The sequence below is a fragment of the Phascolarctos cinereus genome, unplaced genomic scaffold (genome assembly GCF_003287225.1).
Source record: "Phascolarctos cinereus isolate Bilbo 61053 unplaced genomic scaffold, phaCin_HiC Scaffold_726;HRSCAF=1367, whole genome shotgun sequence".
Lineage (NCBI taxonomy): Eukaryota > Metazoa > Chordata > Mammalia > Diprotodontia > Phascolarctidae > Phascolarctos > Phascolarctos cinereus.
In genome coordinates this window covers 350,726,840-350,748,154 of record NW_027556098.1, presented here as the reverse complement: position 1 = coordinate 350,748,154, position 21,315 = coordinate 350,726,840, and the positions used below count along the sequence as shown (strand labels likewise).

The following is a 21,315-nucleotide window of genomic DNA, read 5'->3' as shown; positions in this document are numbered from 1 at the left end:
ATTCGGGCTCAGAGTAGAAGGGCCCAGTACTAGCTCTGCTATCTATAATCTATGTTACATTTAAAAACACAGTCTCTTCAAGGCCCAGTGTTTTCTATAAAATGAGAGCTTTGAGTTAAATTATCTTACTTCCCTTCTAACAGACTTAAATACCATGAAAGACAGTAAGGTGCACAGTAGATACAGTACTGGACTTAAAGTCAAGGAGACTTGGGTTTGAAACATTCCTCAGATACTTACCAGCAACATGGCCCTGAAGAATGTCACTTAAACTATATGTGCTTTCATTTTCTTATTTATTTAAGGGAGAAAATAATAGTATTTATCTCATAGGGTTGTTGCCAAACTCACAAAAGAACAATATATTGAAAGGAGGTGGTCAACCTTCAAGTGCCATAGACATATCAGCTATTAATCATGCTTATTATTACCTCTTGGAGTCATTGTAGAAAGTAAACAAGATACTTAAAGCACTTTGAAAACCTTAAGCTGCTATCATCTCATATGATAACATTATCAGTTCATGCATGTATCAATTTTCAGAATATCCAGAACTTCTTTCTCTCATGGATTCACAGTTCAAGGCTTCTTATTTCCTTGTTTCTTTCCTCATTGTTAATCATATCACATTCACCAACCATGGGCCTCTGTACAAATTTATGTTTCCCATGCTTAATCTTCCTGTTATCAGAATGTGTCATCATCTGCTGCAATTTATTTCTCCTTGTTTGCTGCCACCATTAGGAGGTAACCAGATCATGGCCCCCACATAGTATAGTAGTTGAACAAAATTCACTGTGCTTATACTCCCGTAAAGCTTCATCATATAAAACAATGATTTCATTGTCTTCTTCCCTGGTCACAAAACACCTGTAGTCTTCTTTACACTTCTGGACATTTAATTGCAAAATCCATGGACATCCAAAAAGGCAGGATATTAGCATATAGTGAGCAGACCAGAAAGACATAATCTCTGTCTTCTTTTTGAAAAAAGAAGAAAAGCAAGAAACTATACTGCAAAAGACAATAATACTTTATCTGTTTTGCTCTGAGGGTAGGGATAAGACCAATGGCTAGAAGTTAAAGGGGATGGGAGATTTTTCCCCCTTATCAGTTATTAATTTAGCATCCATAGGACACAAGGAAAAAGTGAAGGAAATACCACTGACACACATCAGAGATGAATAAATGAATAATGAATGAAAATGATTTATTTAATGTTTACTATGCACCAAATTCGAGGGATACAAACAAACAAACAAAAAAAGAATATACAAGTCCCTATACTCAAGAACCTCACACACTAATAGAGGGAACAACACATATATGAACATTCTACTGCAGGGTTGATTTAATGACTCAAATATACTGGGGGCACAAATAAGAGAAGCTTGAAAGTGGTCTTAGTTAACCTTACCCCCAAAAGCTGGTCTGAAATAATAGGTTGTAAAGATAACTGATCTGAAAGTGTACCTTGAGTCAGAGACTTGAAGACTACTAGTATTCCCCATTGCTAACCCCTATGACCTGCTCCTCTACAATGAATACCCTTTAGTAAATTTCCTTTGGAAACCTAAGTTTTCTGCTGTTTCCTTTTTTAGTATCAATACTACACAGAAGCAACCAATTAGGTAAGAACTGACTGCTAAATTAGAGGAAATAACTCATTAATTCTGATAATAACTGATTAATGGCTGATTAATTCTTCTTCTCATTTAACTCTACATAGATAAAAGGTACACTGATCTATCCTTTCCAAGATCTTCTTTTCTCTTTTGTTTCTACCTTTACATGGCCACCATTTTTGAAATGTAGTCCTGTGGAGTTGTGTGGATATGTAGATGTTAGCCCCCAGGGAGCAAGTCAATTCTGACAGCTTTAGTCTCTGTTGAAGTTTAGTTCACTTCATTATTTCCTTCTGATGTCTTCCCTTTTATAGACCAAGTCCAGTAGGCCACTCTGGTTTATAATGAATCAGTCAGAAATCCTCAAATATGATAATTCAATAATTATCCTCAGTGGACATCTAGTCATGAGTACTTTTCATACTCCATTAAGTTATGTGATCAAAGTTCCAAACATGAAGACAATGAGGACACCCATGCTTTCCTTAGGGAAATAACTTCAAAGCCTCACTCTTTAACCATATTAACAGTAGAGATGGCCAGAGTGTCCTTAAGGACAAAGAAGAAAAAAAAAAAGAAGAGAAAGATTATCCTTAAAATGTGTGGAGGGTGGTGGAAGCTTTAAAAGGGGAAATCAGAAAGAAAGGAGAAAAAAATTAGAATCCATAGGACACGTCTTATTGCTTCTTAGGCAACTGGGGAATGGCTGAATAATTTGTGGTATATGAAGATGATGAAAAATATTCACCATAAGGAAGAACAAAAGATATAATTTTAAAGAATTCCAGGTAAATTATATTAAGTGTAGTTTGAAGTGAACAGGACTAGGAGAACAATTTACATAATGACAATAACATTGTATAGAAACAAACAAATACCTTTGAAAGACTTAAGAACTCTCCTTAGTGCTATTGCCAATCAAGCTTCCAGAGGACTTTTGATGAGATGTTACGTACTTCCTAACAGAAAAGTGATGGAAAAAGGTAGGAAGCCATATAGTTTTAGAGACAGCCTCTGTGTGGATGTACTTTTCTTGGCTACGTTTTTTTCTCTCACAAGAACTGTTTGTCTTTCTTGATTTTTATTAAAAAAGGAGGGACAATCTAGTGAATGAGGGCATAAGCAACAATAATGCCCTTACTGAAGGGAACTACTGTATTTTTTAAAATGCACAGAAGAGAAAAAATGAAGTGCTTATGAAAGCCTATACATATGTAAATATATACATATTTACACAGATGTATATATTAAATGATAGGTTTGTAATGGAGATACATAGGTTTCTAGAAAATCATTTCGTGTTGTATTGTGAGTATGGTAATGAACTTGTGTGTGTGCTTTTGTGTGTGTGTGTGTGTGTGTGAGTGTGTGTCTTTGTGTCTGTGTATTCAAAATTTCTTTTCTATTTTGGGAGACGGGAAGGATAATTTAGATATTGTATTTACTACTTATACGAACACAGTCAAATCTCTTAACTACTGAAGCATGGCACGATCAGAGGAGCTGCTGAAATAATGATCAATTGCCTCACACATAGAATAGAGAAAATAATACTTAGCCAAGTAACTTCACAAAGTTTTTATGAGGAAAACATTTAATAACCATAAAATGTTGTAACAAACATTAAGCCTCGCTATGAAGTGACGTTGGGAAGTGTCATAAATGTTTTATTTTCAGTGAATTATCTCATGATGGAACCTATATGCAAAGAAAAAAGTTGTTTTATTCTACAAATATCATTTGTTGTACATTTGAGGGATTAACCTGATACTCAAAGGGGAAAAGATTAATGGGGGCAAAGATATGACCCAGTAGAAATGTAAGAACATTTCCTCTCATTTACAATAAAATTATGAAGTGGTTAAAGTTAGGTATCATCTGATGCACAGATAAATACAAGTTTTATTTATTTCACTTGTCATTTGAAGTCTTTGGAATGTTTAGAAACTTTTATAAGAAAATACAGAAAAAAGTAATGAAATATGAAGTATGACTATTGAATCCTTTTTGAATTTCAAGTGTCTAGAAACTTCTTCCTCCAAAGTTACTAAAGATCTCTTAATTGCCCAATATAATGGTCTTTTCTCAGTCTTCATGCTTCTTACCTCTCTGTAATTTTTGACACCTTCAATCACCCTTTTCTCTCTGGGTTTTCATGAATGTATTCTCTCCTGGATATCTGCTTATCTATCTGACTGTTCTTTGTCTGTTTCCTATGGTAGAACTTCATTGCAGTCACAGACACTACCATTGGGTTTCTTGCAGGCCTCTGCCATAGGTCCGCTTGTCTTTCTGTACTATTATTACGTCGGTACTCTCATCAGCAACCATGTATTCAATTATCATCTCTATATTGATGATTCTTATATCCACATATCCAGTCCTAAGCTCTCTCTGACCTCTAGTCTCACATCTCAAGCTGCCTATTAGATATCTTGAACCTGATGATCTTTAGATATCTTAAACTCAACTTGTTCAAAACTGAACCCTGTATCTTTTCTCCAAATCTCTATACTCTTCCTAACTTCCCTATTCCTGGTGAGGCAAATAACACTGCCCTAATCAATCAGGTTCTCAACCTGGTGTCATCTTCAAAACCTCACTAACTCACATCACCCAATGTCCAATATGTTGCCAAGACCTATTGATTTTATCTTTGTAACACATCTCTCACCTATGTCTCTGTTTCTTCTCTCACATTGTTACCGTCCTGGTAGAGTTCTTCATCACCTCAGGCTAGGACTATTTTAATAATCTGCTGATTGGTCTCACTGCTACAAGTCTCTCCCAACTCCAGTCCATCCACTCAGCTATCAAGGTGATCTTCCTAAAGATCAGGTCAGAACTTGTTACTCCTCTGCTCAATAAGCTCCAGTGGCTCACTATTGCCTCTAGGATAAAATATAAAATGCTCTATTGGGTATTAAAAGTCATTCATAAGCATTCCCTCCTCTTCCCTTCACATCAGTATTATCACACCTTCTAACTCCAGGATTTTTTTCTGTCAGCCATGAATGAAATAGTCTTCCTCCTCATCTCCAAATAATTCATTCCTTAACTTCCTTCAAGTCTAAGCTAAAATCCCATCTTCTAAAGAAAGCCTTTCCTGGTTCCTTTTAATTCTAGTGTCTACCCTCTGTCCATTATCTCCAGTTACTCCTCTATATAGTTTGTTAGTACCTAGTTGTTGGCATATTGTCTTGCCAATGGACTGTGAGCTCCTTGAGGAAGGGAAGTATTTCCAGATTAGAAGTATGAGAAACGAGAAGTGACTAGAAATATTTTCATATGAAGATCAGTTGAAAGAGTTGGATCTTTTTACTTAGAAAAGATGTTGGGGGGCATGATAAATGTCTTGAACTCTTCATAAGTCTGTCATTTAGAAGGATAATTTGTCTTGTTTTTATTATGGTGTACTGGATAGAGGATTAGATGTGGAGTTAGGAAGATCTCAATTTGAATCCTGGTTCAAATAATTACTTGCTGTGTGGCTCTAGTCAAACTTAACATTCCTGACCATGATTTACCTCAACCATGAAATGAGGTAGTTTGAATTTATGACCTCTAAGGTCATGCATTAAATTTAGGATCCAACGGTGCTATGATCTCAAGGGCAGAGCTAGGAGCCATGGATAGAAGTTGCAAAAAATAATATTTCAGGTCAATGTGAAGAAATAACTATAACTCTCAACAATTATAACAAGCTATGTGATATAGAGGAGGAAGAAGAGAGGTCATCCTCTCTGGAGATCTTTAAGTGGAGGTTAATTGACTAGGATTCCTGTCCAGTTGTGATTAAGGTGGCTTCTGAGACATCTTTTAACTCTGACGTTCTATGATTTCATGATGTGAACTTCAGGGACCTGTCCATTAAAAAAGCTTTCTCTTTTACTGGAGGCACAGTCCAAGAGTGATTTTTATTTAGTTTCATGGAAAGGATTCTCATTTACCCAGAAACATCTCCCCTGCCTATAGAGTGGTATACAATGACTCTGCTAAGTTCTCTTATTCCCTAAACTGATATGATGTATTATCCACATTGCCATTCACTCTCACCCAGTATTTTTTTTTTACCTTCTTACTTTTCCACACTTGTCTTCTTGGATGTCCTATCTATTCAGAAACCCCTAGCTTCTTCTCTAAAAGAAGATTATCTCAGTTTCAACTTCTCTTTGGTTGGTGTCCATGGTTTCATGGTCTAATACACTGTTTAATATCCATTTATAGGATCCCTGACTTTTTTTTGACTGCTTTAAATAACATCATGTTCTATTGTTTCTTCTCATATAGGCAGCTAAGTGGCAAAGTGAATAGAGTTTTAGGCCTGGAGGCAAGGAGACATGATTTCAAATCTAACCTCAGAACCCTGTTAGCTCTGTGACCCTGGGCAAGCCACTTAATCTTTATTTGCCTCAATTTCTTCAACTGTAAAATTGTGATAAAAGCACCTATGCCATAGATATATCATAAGAATCGCGTAATATATTACTGGTAAAGCACTTAACACAGGGTCTGGTATATAGTAGGCACTATATAAATGCTTATTTTCCCTCTTCAATTTATTCTTTAGTTATGTACTCCATATGTTTACCTGAAGAATTTCCCAGAAGCTGACTTGGAACTTCTAGCTCTTCACTATTACTTAAAAGTAAAGTGCTAATGGAAAGGATATCCAGGACTACAAATTACTCATCCATATGGAAATTTTTGATAATGGAGGACTAAAAAATATTAGATAACGTTAGGATCTAAATGGTTGGATATAAAAAAGAATCAGAGATGCCAAAGTGGTCTACAAAATTGTACATATTAGGGTCAGTGGTTTTTTATTTTTATTTTTTTTTTTTTTAGTTCAGCTAAAAGATAACAAGTGAAAGAATACAATGGAAAGGAATCAGAGAAGGCATGAAAAGAATTTAGAAATCAGAATGAAACTGAGTTATGGGCCAACATCTTTGACATTTGAGATGTTCATCACCAGTAACTGAGAGAAGGTAAAAGCAAAACAAAACAAAACAACAACAACAACAACAACAAAACAAAAACAAAAAACTACTCACCAGTGAGTGTAAGGAAGAACCTATTCTGAATTCATTGTTTTATTCAACAGTCTACCAATATCTTCTCAGCCTGGAGCTTTAGAACATATGTCAGGGTCAGCAATATGGACAGTCAGCTGAGAAGAATCAGTCTTATTGAATTAGAGTTAATTGCCATAGTGTCCAAGTGGCCAGGCCAATATGGTGCTTAGCCCCTTCTAAAGTTGTACCACAAGAGGACTACAAAAAGTAATGTCAGGAGAAGAATGGGGTTATTCTTTTTTCAATGGTGCCAATTTTAAATAGATTGCATTCTCCAGAACAAGAATTGCATTTGCATTTGTTTACAATACTGATTAACTGCAATGTGGTTCACTTCCTTAACTCTGCACAGGTTCAAATATTCAGAATGCCCAGATTTACACAGTAGCTGAAATGTTACTTTTAAACTGCTACTGTCTTGGCTACAAATTTGATTCCTTCAATTTTTGAAAAGCTGTGTGGAATTTTCATTCTTCTGGTGTGTTTGGTTAACCTCTTCAGTAGTGGCTCCAGAAGAAGCACCTCCACATGCAGTGGTGCTACCCCTTGGGAACCCACCTGGTATGCACCCTACACTCTGGTACTGCTTAGTATTGATGAGGTTGCAAAATTTCTCCAATTCTTTCTACTGATGCTCAGATTCCTCCTTCTCAGCAGTCTGGTTCTTATCCAGCCAGTTGTTCATTACATTTCTCAAGGATCTGTTTTTCTTCATGACTAATTTTGCCTTGTAGTTTTCCATCCTCTATGGTAGCCGTCATGATGAAAGCATAAAATTCGAGACAATTCTTGGAAGACACCTTGTCTCTCTGCTTCTCATCCTCAGCCTTGTATTTCTCAGCATCCTGGACCATACACTCAATATCTTCTTTGCTCAGATGACTTTATTATTGAGGAGGTGATGTATTTCTCCTTGCCCGTGCTCTTTTCCACGGCAGAAACATTGGGGATGCTATTTGCATCAAAGTCAAATGTTACTTCAATCTGAGGAACATCCTTGGGGGCTGGGGTAGTCAAGGAGGATTCCTGTGAACTTAAACTTGCCAAGAAGGTTGTTATCCTTTGTCATTGCTCCCTAACCTTCATAAACCTGAATAAGCATGCCAGGCTGGTTCTGTGAATAGGTGGCAAAGGTCTGTGTCTGTTTAGTGGAGATGGGGTTAATATACTTAGAAAGAGACATCTCCTGGTATGATCACTATTTTTAGCCTCTGAATATTTCCTAAGGTTCACTGAAAAGCGCAAATTAAAATGCTGGAGTTCCAAGTCTGATTTATTTATTGCATAACATCTTTAACACCTTTTCCCGGATCTGCTTGGTCCTAACCCCATAGATGACAGGGTTAAGCATGGGTGGGACAATGACATAGAGATTGGCCAGAAGGATATGGATGTAACGAGGGACATTCCTGCCAAAACGGTGTGTCATGAAAGAAAATAAGGCTGGAGTATAAAAGGCCAAGATGACACAAACGTGGGAGCCACAGGTACTCAGGGCTTTTAGCCTGGCATCCTTGGAGGGGAGGTGAAAGACAGCTTGGAGAATCTGTACATAGGATAGAGCTATAGCTACAATGTCCAACATTAGAGTTCCAATAGCACATAGACCATAGACCATGTTGACTCTGATGCTTGCACATGCCAATCGAGCAATGCCCATGTGTTCACAATAGGTGTGAGGAATAACATGATTTCCACAGAAAGGAAGTCGAAGGATCAGAAACACAAAGGGAATCACTGTGAAGAAAGACCTCACTACCACCACAATGCCCATGAAGGCCACCACCCTGTTGGTGAGGACAGTGCTGTAATGCAAAGGATTGCAGATTGCCACATAGCGATCATAGGCCATAGATGATAACACAGCTGATTCCATTCCAGTCAATAGATGGATAAAAAACATCTGGGTGACACAGGCCTCAAAGCTGATCTCCCTCAATCTGAACCAAAATATTCCCAGCATCTTGGGAATTGTAGTTGTGGATAGGCCTTGGTCAATGGTGGCCAACATGACCAGAAAGTAGAACATGGGCTGGTGAAGTGTCTTCTCAGTCTGGATCACAAGCAGTATGGTGGTGTTTCCCAAGAGGGCAATAAGGTACACAATACAAAAAGGGAAGCCAATCCAGATGTGGAAATATTCCAGTCCTGGAATTCCCAGTAATAGGAAAAATGGGGGATGGAACTGAGTATCATTGGAATGAGGCATTGTTTTTATAGTTGCAGATGACTATGGTCATTGAAGATGGACTTTCAAACACTGGAAAGGATTCAAATGTTATTACTTCATTCTTCTACATTCCTCGAGAAATATAGGAAAGGGGTTTTTTTTTTTGGTTTTTTTCAATACCTCTAGAATAAAAAAAAACTTCAGAATCTGACAGGATATCAGAGATTAGTATTTCATTAAATATTTGCTTAAACAGAAATCTGCTTTATAACTGACTTAACAAGTAGTCATGTAGCATCCAATTAAAGTACCCAAGTGATCTAGAATTCACTGCCTCCCAAGTCAGGCCATGCCCCTTTCTGATAGGTCTAATTCTTAGGAAATCATATTTACATTGATCCAAATTATTCAAATCTTTCACCTTTACCAGTTCTGCTTAGTTCTGAGCTTTAGAAATTCTACTATTATAAGACAGGCATACAATAGTTGAAGACATTTATCATGTTGTCTCCAAGTCTTTTGTCCATTTTCCTCCAACCTAAATATATTGTTTTTTCCTACCTACCTAGGAAAGGCTTCGATTCTGGTCAGTATTTCTTGAAAGTTCTCCAATGTGCCCATGTCAACACAATGCCAATACCCACTGTTACCTGCAACACCTAAAATTATACACAATATTACAAATTGTGCTTCAACAGAGTAGAGCACAGGTACACTATTGACTCCCTCATATTTAAACCAGTTTAAAGTTGAATATTATTTTTGGTATCAATTCCATAATGTTGACTTACAGTGAACTTGTATTCCACTAAAAAAAAAGAGAGCTTTTTTTTTTTTAGTGAGTACTATTGTCTAGTCACATCCTCTCCTACTTACAGTTGTAGATTTTTTTTAGCACTAACATGAAACTTTTCCACTTTTCAATATTTAATTTTGTTATATAAGATTTGTCTCATCATTTTCTCCTCTCATATTCTTTTTGGAACTTGTCAGTCAGTGTAATAATTATCCTCTCAATTCTGAGTCGTTATATAATTATGCAAACCAGCCTGCCATGACTTCACCTATTTCACTGATCAAACATGTTGAACAGCATATGACCCAAGGAATTTACTAGGAACATTCAGAGATCTCCATTTAATTTAATAGTCAACAAATGTTATTAAGTCCTCACTAAATTCAGTAGCCTATAACAGTATGAAATAACAGTGTAAGATCTGTTTTAACACAATATCACACGGAAGGGACAGTAGTTTTGGGCAAGATGGAAGTGTCTCTTCAGCTTACCATTACCATTATCCATCTAAATAATGAAACCACCAGTTGACCAGGGTAAGAAGACACAGATGAGTGGGAAAATAGGTCCTCACATGATGTCACACACTTATAACATCCCAAACATTTCATCCATTAACATGTGGACAACAAGATAAATATTATAACAGCTTCTGTAGTGTAATCAGTTTTTTTCAATAAATCCCTCCAAAAATCAAAAGCCAGAGAGACCTGTAAATTTGAAAACCTCAGTAAAATCAACTCTCCAGCAGGTGGTAGGGAAATTATGATCCCCAAGTTTCTATGCTCCATGTAGGAATGGCCAAAGCCAGCACACGGAAGTCTAAAGAAAAGAATGAGAGAAGTTTTACTCATAGTACTCTTTGCCCAGGCCATATCTGGAATATTGTGCTCAATTCTGGGCACCATATTTTAAAACATTATTGAAATTATATTGTACCTACAGGATGAAGAAAATCATTTCAAATGACTTGAAATAGTGAAAAATCTCAGTTTAAGAAAGTATTGATATTGCGATTTGTGAAGATAAGATTTAGGTGATGAATGCAGTTTTCCAGTATTTTATGGGCTGTCATATAGAAAGGGGAGTAACCACATTATCACAAAAAAAAGAGAATTAGCAGAAATTCTTCAAAGTTTTAAAAATGCATAGAACATTCTAAGATAATTTTTATTTGCTGTAAGCAAACACAAGCTCCTTAGAAGTTTCATACTGTAAGATCCTTTTTCCCTAGTGCTGTTATGAAGTTCAAAAGTCATGACCATACCATTACTTACATCTCCATTTTGTCTCTATAGTTTCATATTTTTCCACGAAGAACAGATTGGGGATTATGATTTTCTTGTGAATTTCAAAAGGTTGGGAAAATGAGCCATCCAGAAATCCCGGAGTTGGAATCCATTCCAGAATCTAACAGAAGCCAGACACTAAAAAACAGAGAGCTAGGCTAGTCTTAGAAGGAACAGGGATGCATCTTCTTCCATCCGTTAATCATGCTGCATTTCGAAATTTAATTGGAAGGATGAACACTATATAGAAACTGTATTAAATCTTACCAAATTTCTCCAGTGCCTGAGATGATATACGGAAAAGTGCTCATTCAAGAATTTGAGGAAACTATAACTTTGGCTCTTGCTAAATTCTTTTGGTAAATATCACTTTGTAAAAACTCATGATGTTAATTAATCTTAACTGGGTAAATGAAACCGGATCACTTATTACTAGTGCCTAGTAATAGACAGAGTGCACTGGAATGGGGTCTTGACTCAATAATATTAGTTAGACAACTCCACCACTTAGGGTTGCCCTACAGATATCAAGAAAGTCAGAGACAAAAAGAAATAGAGGAGAAGAGGTAGAGGAAATAGGCATAAATGATTTGGTAAAGAATTGGGAACAGGACTCTGCAGTTTCACTTTTTTCTATAGCATTTTAGTCAATTACTCACAATGGAGAAGAGTATTTAAGTTCTTTCTTTGGAAAAACTATATATCTATATCTATCTATATCTATATCTATATCTATATCTATATCTATATCTATATCTATATCTATATCTATATCTATATCTATATCTATATCTATATCTATATCTATATCTATATCTATATCTATATCTATATCTATATCTATATCTATATCTACATCTATATCTATATCTATATCTACATCTATATCATCTATATCTATATCTATATCTATATCTATATCTATATCTATATCTATATCTATATCTATATCTATATCTATATCTATATCTATATCTATCTATATCTATATCTATATCTACATCTATATCTATATCTTCAATGACAGAACAGAACATAACATTTGATCTAATATTTCACTCTGCATGAAACAAAATAATGTAAAAGAATGGCTTCTGGGTTTGGAGGTAGAACACCTGGGTTCAAATCCTGATTCCATTTCTTACTATTTGTGTGATCTTCAACAACTCACTTTCCCTTACTGAAGTAAGTTTTGCATATAGAAAATATAGGGGTTGAACTCAGTGACTTTCTAGGACCACTTCAAGCTCACAATCCATGTATGAAATCATACAGCCTATGGGAATTATTTCATTCCTAACTCGTCATTCAGTCAGAAAGGCAAAGCTCTATCAGGAAAATATTTTCCCTATGACGAGATTTTTTAAAATCTGCTTTTCTGTAGTGTCTCCCTTTTCTGTTTTGGGTTTTCCCTTCTGAGTTCACAGATGATAAGCATTTTCGCCTGCTCCTGTTTTCACATTTTTCCCCATAAATCATTTAAATAAAACCAAATTCAATGTCATGATCAACTGTTTTATTCAGTGTTCAAGCAAACTTCTGGCCCCTTATGTTTGTTGTCTGAAGAAAACCTTTCTTTGTTGCTTACAACATTCACTCCTCAGTTTGGACCACTTTTCTCAGCAAATTTTTCCATTCTTTCATCATATGCACTCTTCCTATCCCTCTGGCTATAAAGAAAAAGTTTCACGACTATGTTCAGGGTAAAGAGATGAGAAAATACAATTCCCAACCTTCTTTTCAGAGGTGGGGTTCTATGAATGTGAAACCTTGCATATACTTAATCAGAATCAATGTGTTGATTAGTTTTGCTGAAAATTTTTTTTTTCCCTACTTTATTTTTATCTCTGTTAAAATGGACTATTCACTGGGTAGCAGGAGAGCATGGGTATATTTAGAAATGAAGTAATGTAAGATCAAAAATCAATAATTTTTAAAGAAAAAAAAAGATAAAACTACTAAGGTTATAAACAATGAAACAGGATTCCATTGTTTAACTCACCAATAGTGATACCAGAAGGAAATCATCTATCTGTTTTGACATCAATCTGACCTCTGAATAGGTGTGAGGAGAGAGGCCTTCTATTATAGAAAACCACTTAACAGCTTCAGCCTTAAAACTCCTGAACCCTCCCTAGGGTCTATCCTTTGGGAAAGGGAAAAAGCCCAATGCCTTTAGGCTGGTTTTAATAACCAACAAACACTCTGCTCAAGAGGGAGCTATTGTAGATCCATCTGGGACATGACTTCAGGGCTGGGGAATGATGAGAGAAGGACTACTTGTGAGCCAAGAGGTCCCCACTCTTCTCCAGTTGAACTATAGGAAACAGGTGAAGTAATTTAGGCAGAAGGGCCAGGACTCAGATAAGTGCCTAGGGGGAAAAGGAAGTTGGAGCTGGGTGAATATGCATGGCTTCTACACAGACATAGGAAAAGTGAGACTGTAGGTACAGAAGGCTTGAGAAACAGGAGAAGTGGGAAGATAAGCATCAATTCCAGTGAAAGGAGTTGATGAGATTCATGGAAGGGGAGACCGCACTAGTTTGGTTTTTTCTTTGTTTAGACAAGGCAACATGAACCAATATGAACCGAAGGCACACAAAAAATGTCATAAAAATTTAAGAATGAATGAGTTTGCTTGAAAAATGTAATCAGAAAATATTTTGCTTTACAGATTTTTAATTATTAACATGAAGCAGGGCATAAAACAATGAGCAGTGGACTAGGCAAATATGGTCATTTCACAACTCTAATAGAGGGCATTTTGCACAAGAACCAAGTAGAAGAGGGCCTGATTATGGGTTTCTACAGATGGTGCTTTATTTACATGATGTTCTAAGTTCCTCAAGTCACAGAATATTACAAGGTCACCTTAGAGAAATAGATAATTAGTCAAAAGATATTGACTCATCAATCAAAAGAGGAAAAATCAAACGGATAAAAGTACCTACTGGCTGGTCTATTATATGTAGTTGGATAACTAGTTAATTCAATTAGTATTTAGTTCATATGTTCTAGACAGTCCCTCCTCATAGGCCCTTCCAGGCCTAGAACTGAATAGAGGAAGAGGAAGGTTAAATTGTTCTGTTAATGTTGAGTACTATAGTAAATGATACTCAGCACAAAGAGACATATGTAAACATAAATAATTTTTCTAGTCATGGTTCCTGGTTGGAAATCTTGGAACTAATGTGAGAAACTAAAAATGTGGGCAATACAAATAGCAATAGAGAGATACATTGTGAATGCAAATAGGCTGCAGCCTGTTTCCAATGATAACCTATGAGCAAGAAGTGATACAGGAGATGTCATTGAGAAAATGCATTATGGAAAAATAAGTGAACTTCCATTGTGGGGAAAGTCAGAAATGAAAGATGGAGAATGAGAGAGCTCCATTGTTACCTATGAAATATTAAAAAAACAACAACAACAACTAAAGAGAGGCCTCCAATAAGTTGAATGGATCTACTATAGAGGGACAGAGAGGCAGTCTAAGGAAGAATATGGTGAAGAATCACACAAAATGGAAAGCATAAGCGGCTCATGATAAACATGCATGAAGAAATTATACATTGATGAAATCTCTGTATTGATGTAATGAGGTCAGATAAAGGCCTAGACTGAGATCACATCTTTACTTCAGATGTAATATAAAGGATATGATTGAAAAATGACCCGAGAAGTCCTCTCCTCTATACCTTTCAAGTTGTCAGGAAGGCAGCTAGGTGGTAGAGTGTACAGAGAACAGAACCAAAAGTCAGCATGACCTAAGTTCAAATCTGGTTTCAGGTACTTCCTTCCTTCCTAGCTATGCGAACTTGGACAGGTAACATTCTTCTTAGCCTCAATTCACTCAACTGTAAAAGAGAGATAATAATAGCACATACCTCACAACCTTGTTGTAAAACTCAAGTGGATAATTATCAAAAGATAATAATAAATGAATAATTATGAAAAGGTAATATTTATAAAGCATTTGTCAAGATTAAAGCAGTATGTAAATGCTAGTTATTATTATTAATGTCAGAAGTCAGCCTACATTGAATGACTTTACATAATAGAGAACTCATGATGTCCTACAGAACTTCATTTTCTGAGAGTGTCAGCACATCCTTTCTTGTGAAACAAAGACATTAGACATCGTACGCATTGGTCTGTTTCCAGAGAGATAGGCAGGCCCTAAAAATGATTACCTTAAACTGAACAAGAAGGTGCCTTGGATTTTAGGGATGGTGGCTGTTGACAGGCCCAGCTCATTAGTGGCTAGTATAGCTAGGAAGTAGAACATGGGCTGATGGAGACTCCACTCAGTTTGGATCATAAACAATATGGTGATATTCCCCACCAGTGCAATCAGATACCCTATTTAGAAAGAGAAGCCAACAAAGGTGTGCATTGATTCTAGGCCTGGGATGCCTAGCAGTAGAAAGGAGGAAGGATGAAACTGTGTATCATTGAATGTGGACATTCTGCCTGTAGTTGAGTATGCTCATTCCCATTGCAGGTACTCAACTGCTATGTGGGAACCCAGTAGAACGCTGCTTCACTTGGTGGTCCTGCAGAGACACAAATAGATTACAGCTTTTTTTTTTCTTTTTCATTTGCTAAATTCAGACTATGAGTCAAAGAGTTGTATTGGTCATTTGCCATGCACAGATCTATGTGATGAAAAAAAACAAACAAACAGAAAAGGAAGTATACTAAAAGGGAAATATATAAAAGTATCATCCTCATAATATGGGAAGGACTATCATGAATTGAAGCACTAAGACTAGATATAACACCTAACACATGTATACTTAATAAATGCTTGTTTATTAGACTGGAGAATGGAGATAATTCAGAATAATGACTAATGTTTAAGGTTAAAAGAAATAGTCCTAGATAATCTGATCATCTCTATCATCAGCTTTATCACTCCCTGAGTCAGTTCGATTTTATCCAGTTCACATCTAAATTAAGTATTTACTATTCTATAGCTATTGATATGAGAATATAAATAGATAGATAGATAAACAGATAAATAAATGGTTACATAGATGGATGAATGAATGAAAGAATGAATGCAATGTAGAGCCTTCTCCTAGGGAGCTTACTATCTAAATGTGAAAGAACTACAAGTAGAAATAGTTATCAAAAAATTACTGGAATGACTGCAAAAATAAAAGGTCCATGTGGAGTGGTGTAAAAATTCTAATTTTAGCTAGGGAAATCAAAGAAAGATTAAGTAGGTTAAATATGGATTGGGTCTTCAAGGAAGGAGCATGTACAATTGGAAATTGAATTGGGAAGTTCATTCTAAGATTGAGGAATGTAAGGAACAAAGGCAAAGAAAGAAAAAGAGAAAATAAGAAGAGACATTGAGAGTAGTTCAATTGTCCTGTAATACAGAATATGTTAAGTAGTATAATTTTGGAAAACTTAACTCTGCCTGGTTATTCTCCTCATGTTCATTATTATCATTACATCATCCTCATCCTTCTCTTCTTCTACAGGAGAGTCAAGGAAGAATGTCATTCAAATTCTCTTTCTTACACCATGTTGCAATGGACAAATTAATTACTATCTCTGCCCCTCAATATCCTTTTCTTAAAAAGGATAAAACATAACTGTACTTTGAGCTTATTAGGGATATTACAGTAACATACTGATAAATATTTTTAACAACTGATTCTGAAAATTCATGACACACTTTTGAATTTAATTTGTATTATTTCTCCATCAGTTTCTTAATTCCATAAAATCAAAACAATAATAAATTACGTCTTTATTTGTAGCACTTATTGATTTCCTAGGTTTAAGTTATCATTCTGGAAATTTAATATTTTACTCTCTCAGACTAGTAAGAATTGGCTGATGTACAACCTGGTGCTGTTTTGAGGTTCAAATTATATAATGTACGAATAAAGCAGGATGCTAACAAGGAGAGGAGTAACCAAAAAAAAAATCAGGTTAGTAATGGACTTATTTTAGAATGGCCTAGGGAAAAGATTAATTAAATTAATTAAAAGAAGCATGATGCTGAGACCAAGAGGACCAATAAGCACTCTCTTCTTTTCCATGGCTATGTATGTCATTTGTAACTGGAGAATTTTGTCAAATTCTGGGTGTTAGATTTTAGGAAGAACAATGATAAGCTGGAATATATTCACAGCAATGACAACAGGACAGGAGGATGCCTGGAGACCAAGACACATCAGAAGCAGCTAAGGAATGTAGATATTCGTGCTAAGGAAGAGAGGGCTCTGGAAATACAGGTTATCTTTTTGGAGACTGCCAAGCAGAAGAAAGACTACAAGCTTTTATTCTTGGATGAATAAAGTGGTCAATAACTGTTCAATAAACGCTTCCTATCTGTCAGGCACTATGTTGAATGTTAAAGATACAAGATGAAAAATCAGGCAAAAACCCATGATCTTTTATCCTACTAAGAGGATACCGCATAGTCACAGATAAACAAATGAAGCATATATACAAAATAAATAGTGATTGTAAAAGTACTAACAGCTTAATTAATAGAGAAAATCCCCATGAATGAGCTATCACTTGAGTATTGACAATGTTCAGGGGGCCAAGAGACTAAGAGAGAGGATTCCAGGCATGACACATAACCTAAAGAAAGGTACAGATGTAAGGGATACATGTCATGCATAGGGCTTAGTAAGTAAGCCAGTTTGTCTGGAATGTTGAGAATATGGGGAGAAGTAAGATGCAATCAGCCAGGCTTGAGCCAGATTGTGAAGTACTTAAATGTCAAATAGAAGATTTATACTCCAGCCTAAAGGCACTGAAGCTTCTTGAGCAGAGGGTTGGCCTGGTCATGCCTGTGATTTAGAAATAACAAATAGATGATAGTTGTGGGGCAGAAATAGAAGATTTTTGCAATAGTCCAGGTGAGATCAAATAACAACCTGGCTTTGGATAGTTATAATGTATATAATATAAATACACAAGTTGGGATGACAGGTGGGGGGGGAAATGATTGGTTTGGGGCATGTTAAGTATGTTAGGCTTATTGGACATCTAGACAGAAATTTCAAGCAGAGTTAAGATGCTGGGTTGTAGCTGGGGTAAAAAAAAGAAGAGAGTTGGATAAGTAGATTTGAGATTCAACTGCAGAGAGATGATAGCTGAATCTGTAGGAATTGATGACTTCATTGAGACAGCATATGTAGAAAAGAAAAAAAGTGATCAGTATAGAGACATGAGGTACTCTCACATGTAGAGTATAGTGAATTACCAACCTAAAAGGAGTAGCAAAGAATCATTTGGTCCAGTACAAAGAGAACCAAGAAAGTATAGTGTTGTGAAAACCCATGGATCATAGAGTATGAAAAAGGAGGTGGTAATCAAAAAATTTTAAATATGTCTGAGTTAAAGAAGGATATGTACAGGGGTAAAAAAAAAAGTTTAGTAATAGAGAGATCATTGGCAACTTTATAGACTGTGCAAAATTTTAAGAGGCTGAAAAAGCAGTGGAGGTGAAAAAGTAGAACCTACAAAATGTGTTCAGAATTTTCTAGGAATTGGGCTGTGAAATGATGCCAAGAAATATGACAGTAGCTTGAAGAGATGGTAGCGATATGTGATAACTGTCGTTTTTTTTTCAAAGAATGAAGGAGATCTGGCTCTAGTTGTAGGAAACAGTAAATAAACCAATGTAAAAGAGGAGTTTGAAAATTAGGCAGAGTAGATGATAAAAGTGTTAAGCTCCCTTAGAAGCCAGGAGGGATAGAATCAAGACTACAAGTAGAAAATTTAGTCTTTGTAAGACTGAGACTGGAGCAAAGAAGAAAAGGTGAGAGATGTAGGACACTCAGGGAAAAATTCGGAGCACTAGGTTAAGATTGCTAAGTCGCCAATTTAAAAAATGTCAGGCTCACCATAAAGAGAAAACTTCCAAATATTTGTTACAATTCATTACAAAAATTACTGGCTTTCTTAAGTGATAATGGACTTCAAATCACTAGATATCTTCCAGCAGATGATATATAACCTCTGATGTTCCTTCCTATTCTGAGAATATTTTATCTTGAATATTTTGAGACTCTGTCCTTATAACTACATACCTTATCAAGTTAATAAATAGGATTTCTAATAAAATTTGCTGTGTGGCTCAAAAGCTAACTCTTTAGTATTGTATAGCTGAGGTCATGGTGTCCATGTGAGAATTGTGGAGAAGTGGGTGCTGAGGGGAAACTTCCGAGGAAAACCTTGACAGTGTTTAGCCAAATTTTACCCACATCTACCCCTGATCTGGTCCTAATTTGACTTTTTCAGTGAATGGGATGCCTCAAGGATTTTCTTTTATTATAATTTCTTTTTCTAATTTCATAGCAGTTTATTTTTCAATTACAAGTTTCTTGCTCTAGTTTTAGAAGTTTGGGATGCGAATAAGCCAGTATTTAATCTCTCTTTCATCCATAGGTAGAACATTATTCTCTATGCAACACTCTACAAGGTAAATCTGCTCTCCTAAGGACACAAAATGTATGCAAACTTCAGCAAAGGAGTAGTACACAAAGAATCACCACCCAATGAAAAATAATGAACTGAATGTCAAGCAGTGTGAGGCTAGGATTTCTAAGAACTGTGAGTTGAGCCTATTCAGTATCAAGAACAAGAATTAACACTGAGAAACCATCTCAGAAAAGAGAAATGTTGAGTTCTTTCTTAGTTCTTTGCAGTTGTGACTGAGTCTAAATGAACAAATGATCTAGATTTTGACTATACTGAATCAGATATCACTATTTTACAGTTGCTCATGTGGCCACTTGTGTATGGAATCCCTTTCCAAGATTCTTTCTCACCTAGGCACTTCCCGGTGTCCTCTATAACACTGCCAGGTGAGGGATCTACCAGTTTTTCTCCTTTTCCTTTCATTTTTGGATTCCCCCTATGTCATTATTCACTGTAGTATCACCAGAAGCATCTTCATGCATCTTCCTCAGGTGCTAGCAATGAATATTCCTACACATATATACACACATATATATTCATATGCATATGTATTTGCATATATACATATGTGCACACATGCATGCACATACATACATACACCAACATGAGATTAGTCTTCTCATTATCACTTATATTACTTCATCTCTCCTTCTTTATGCCTACCAGCAAATTGAATCACAGAATTATAATATATGAAGTCTAGGAGTCTACTCAGAGGTACCTTAGTCTAATTCCACAGCAGAGAAAAATCCCTTTAATAATGTACCTGGTCTTCAAGCTTCAGTGTGAAGACCTCCATTACTATAGAACGTAATGAGGCAGCTTGTTTTATTTTTGAACTCTAATTCTTAAGTAGTTGACTGAAATCATTTCCTCCTCTGTATCTTTGCTCATTGTCATTTTCTTATCTGACAATGCTTTCCATTTTTCTGTAAGTAGTTAAGAATTCCCATGTTCCAAATCCTAAATCAAATCACCCCATTTCTTGAAGCATTTGCAGAACACCCTAGTTGATAATACCAACCTTACCCTCAAGGAACCTTTTGTCTATTATGAATGAAATAGCGTTGATCTTTCTGGCCAAGTTAATTCAAGGTCACTGACATGGCTTGTGGCTGCTGTAGTTATTGTGTCAGCAATGATTCTGGTTGTCTGGTGCCAAAAGTCTGTGTGAAGACAGCAAAATGGTAATCAGAATGAGGTGATGAGGCACAATAGCTGTTTGTAGTGGTGATGTTGAAGAAGAAGGAGAAAGAAGAGAGGACAAAAGAAGAAAATGAGAAGGAGAAGGAAGAGGAGGAGGAAAAGAAGATGGAGAAGAAAAAGAAGATTTAGTATGAGAAGAAGAAAGAAATAAAAAATGAATTAAAATGAGAAACATCAAAAAGGAAGGAAGGAACAAGTATAGAGGAAATTGAAGAAGGATGAGGATCAAAAACAAAAGATAAGGAAAAAAAAGTTTCTGTCTCTCACTTCCATGATTTTGCACAGGCTGTCTCCTGAAACAAGAATGAAATCCATTTTTTTTTCATCACCTCTTAGAATCTGTAGCTTCATTTAAAGCTTACCTTACTGACAACTCCTGTGGGAAAAGTGTCTGATACATCTAACTCTTATTGTCCCTTTCTGATGATATTTTATTTATCTATTTAAATGTTGTGCAACTCCCCAGTAGAAATTAAGGTCCCAGGAGACAGGGATTATTTGCTTGTCATGTTTTTACTTCTATGACCTATCACAGACTCTTTTTCCTTGTTAAGCACTTAAGAAATGATTTTTGGGTGAATGAATGAGACACCTTGTCTGAGTGTTGTAAAAATTTCTAACCCTTTTTGAATCTCAATTTTCTCACCTATTAAAAGGACATTATAATTCTTGAACTTCTTTACTAACT

General features: G+C 35.9%; 1 protein-coding gene across 1 annotated transcript; it reads right to left on the bottom strand.

Annotated features, from left to right (window-relative positions):
- Window positions 1-7,979: 7,979 nt before the first annotated feature.
- On the bottom strand, window positions 7,980-8,915 carry LOC110195177 (olfactory receptor 52E2-like). The gene has a single exon (XM_020967808.1). It carries the CDS (start codon window positions 8,913-8,915, stop codon window positions 7,980-7,982), a length of 936 nt encoding a protein of 311 aa, XP_020823467.1.
- Between the last annotated feature and the right edge of the window lie 12,400 nt (window positions 8,916-21,315).